The sequence below is a fragment of the Castanea sativa genome, chromosome 1 (assembly GCF_040712315.1).
Source record: "Castanea sativa cultivar Marrone di Chiusa Pesio chromosome 1, ASM4071231v1".
Classification (NCBI taxonomy): domain Eukaryota; kingdom Viridiplantae; phylum Streptophyta; class Magnoliopsida; order Fagales; family Fagaceae; genus Castanea; species Castanea sativa.
Genome location: NC_134013.1, coordinates 18,341,922 through 18,344,539, shown reverse-complemented (window position 1 = coordinate 18,344,539; position 2,618 = coordinate 18,341,922). Strand labels below are relative to the sequence as shown.

General features: G+C 43.7%; 1 protein-coding gene across 1 annotated transcript; it reads right to left on the bottom strand.

The window, feature by feature from the left end:
• Positions 1 to 468: 468 nt before the first annotated feature.
• LOC142621772 (uncharacterized) lies at positions 469 to 1,047 on the bottom strand. The gene has a single exon (XM_075795132.1). The coding sequence runs from the start codon at positions 1,045 to 1,047 to the stop codon at positions 469 to 471; it is 579 nt and encodes a 192-aa protein (XP_075651247.1).
• Between the last annotated feature and the right edge of the window lie 1,571 nt (positions 1,048 to 2,618).

Here is a 2,618-nt window from a genome sequence, read left to right as displayed (position 1 = left end):
CGGGATCGTTGTCGCCATGCTAGCTCCTCTTCGTGTATTAGGGTGCTAATTTCACTCTTAAGTTCTTTGATGGTATTGACATGATCAGCATTATTTAACTGACATAGTTCCTCAAGCCTTTTTTCTTTTTCTTTCAACTGTGCATTTGAGTGCCCAAAGGTAGTTCGGCTCCTATCAAGTAATGCAAATCTGCACCTTTTAATTTTTTTCAAACAGTCTAGCCATTGGACTTCCCGGTAACACATCTGCTTCCCAACTGGTTTGGATGATCATTTCACAATCCGGATGAGTGGCCCATTTTTCCTCAAATCTTCTTGGTATTTTCTTCTTTGCATTCACAAGCCTGTGTGGTTGTGTTATGATAAGGATCGGGTTGTGGTTTGAGTATGAAGCGTGTAAGTGTCTGACTTGGGCTTGGGGAAAAATATCTCTCCATTCAACGGTGGCACATGCCTTATCCAGCCTTTCCTACACAAATTCATCACCACCATGTCCATTATTCCACGTATACATATAACCTTGGAAGCCTAGATCCACTAATCCGCATTGTAGAAGGGTTGCGCGGAATTGTTGCATAGGGGCCATAGGCTTTGGCAAACGCCCCTGTTTCTCATTTGAGTTCAAAATCTCATTGAAGTCGTCGCAACAGAGCCATGGGATAGAATGTCTAGTATGGAGGTGCTTAAGTAAGTGCCAAGAGTTATGTTTCATCGTCTCATCTGGCCAGCCATAAAAACCTGTTAGTCTCCAAGGATTGTCCGTGTCGTTCATAATTAGTGCATCAATGTGATTAAGAGTGAAAGTTTGGACATGTAGCTCTATCTCCTCCATCCACAATAGAGCCAAACCACCACAACGTTGGATATTAGGTACTGCTAACATACATCGATAAGGGAGGTCTGCCTGAATCTGCCTCATCTCTACGATGGACCGCTTTGTTTCCATTAGAAACAAAATATTGGGAGCTTTTTCCCTCACAAGATGAGAGAGAACATCCACTGCTCGTTGGTTCCCAAGCCCCCGGCAGTTCCAGCTTAGGATTTTCATTGTTCCCAGCAGGGTTGTCCAGCAGCCTCCACCGTTGAAGAATTATGAATTTGTTGGTAGTTTCCCATGCCTTTGCTTTTCTTTCCATTCTGTCGTGCCTCCTCTTCAGAAAACAAGTTTGTCTCGGTTTGGTTTCTCTTTGATCCGCATAAATTTGTGTCTCTAGGGTTTGTACATCTATGGGTTACCACATTGCGTGGTATTTTTTTCCATGTGGCTGCCTTATCATCCTTACGTGGCTTTGGATTTTTTTTTTGGCACACACCTCTGTTCCCATGGTTAAGAAACAGGGGAATGTATCTGGACAGATTCCTCATAATTGACTGGCACAATAATGAGGTTTTCCTTCACCGTTATCTCCTCACTTATTTTTGAAACGGAAAAATCCATTTCAACAATTGCACTTTCCATTTGAGGATGGTCAGCCCCCATTGATTGCATGCAATTGACTTCATTATTTAATGCTTCATCTGTTACCTGTTGCTCTGTAACAACTATTGGCCTTGAATCGTTGCTAGGCTAGATATTAATGCCATTAATGGAATTAATGGCATCACCGCCAGTCTGAGCTATGGTTGTAGGAGTGGTTTCCGGCGTTGTCTTCATCGTTGGTGGGCGGTGAACACTCTGTTCTGCCCCTACGTCCTTCCTACGATAGCCCGCCTTCAACCATTCTCCGTAAGGCCTATCGGCCATTGGTCCATTCCGTTGGTCTGGGTAGTCCTTAGCTTCATGGCCAAACTTCCCACATTGGTAGCATAATCCAACCAACCTCTCATATCTGAATCCAATTCGTACTTGATCGCCCTCTGGATTTGCAACCCAGCCACCCCGTCGAATTGGTTTGTCTAGAGGAATCTCAATTCGAATTTTGATGAAACGGGCTTGATCCAAAATTTTTTTTTTTAATCCACCTCCACCATGTTCCCTAATCCTCTGCCAATATCCCACCCTGCCTCTTCATTGATCAAGTCAAACGGTAAGCCCCACACTTGGACCCAAATAGGAAGGGTTGTGAAGGTAACCGAGTTGGCCGTGAGACCCCTCTCCCATCGGCGAAGGACCAACAGATTATTATCGAAGCTCCAAGGCCCATTATGCAGTACCCATAATAACTGACTCTCCATTTTAAATCGAAACTGAAATAGCCCTTCTTCCACGTCAACAATCTTCAAGTCATTCCCCAACTTCCATGCAGCACGTAGTAGAGCCTTTGCTGCTCTCTAGTTATATGGCTTAGTTGTAAGGAACCTGCCCAGAAGTGTGAGAGAGCATTCTTCAATGATTTTCTCTCGATGGGACAGTCGCACTTGTACTACTTCTCCTTCTTCTTCAGTGAGTTTGATGTTTTGAAGTCTCTCAATGAAATCCGCATCCATCTTTGGTTGTTACAGGTCCACTGTCCTCAGTCAGTGGAAAAGAGAGCTCACCTAAAAGTGAGAGAGAAAGAGCTCACCTAAAAGTGAGAGAGAAAAAGTAGGAGTAATTACCTATTCCCATATTCATAATAGTTAGCTTCCTGATAAGAACTGTGAAACTCACATTGGCTGAATTGATTCATCAACCAACAG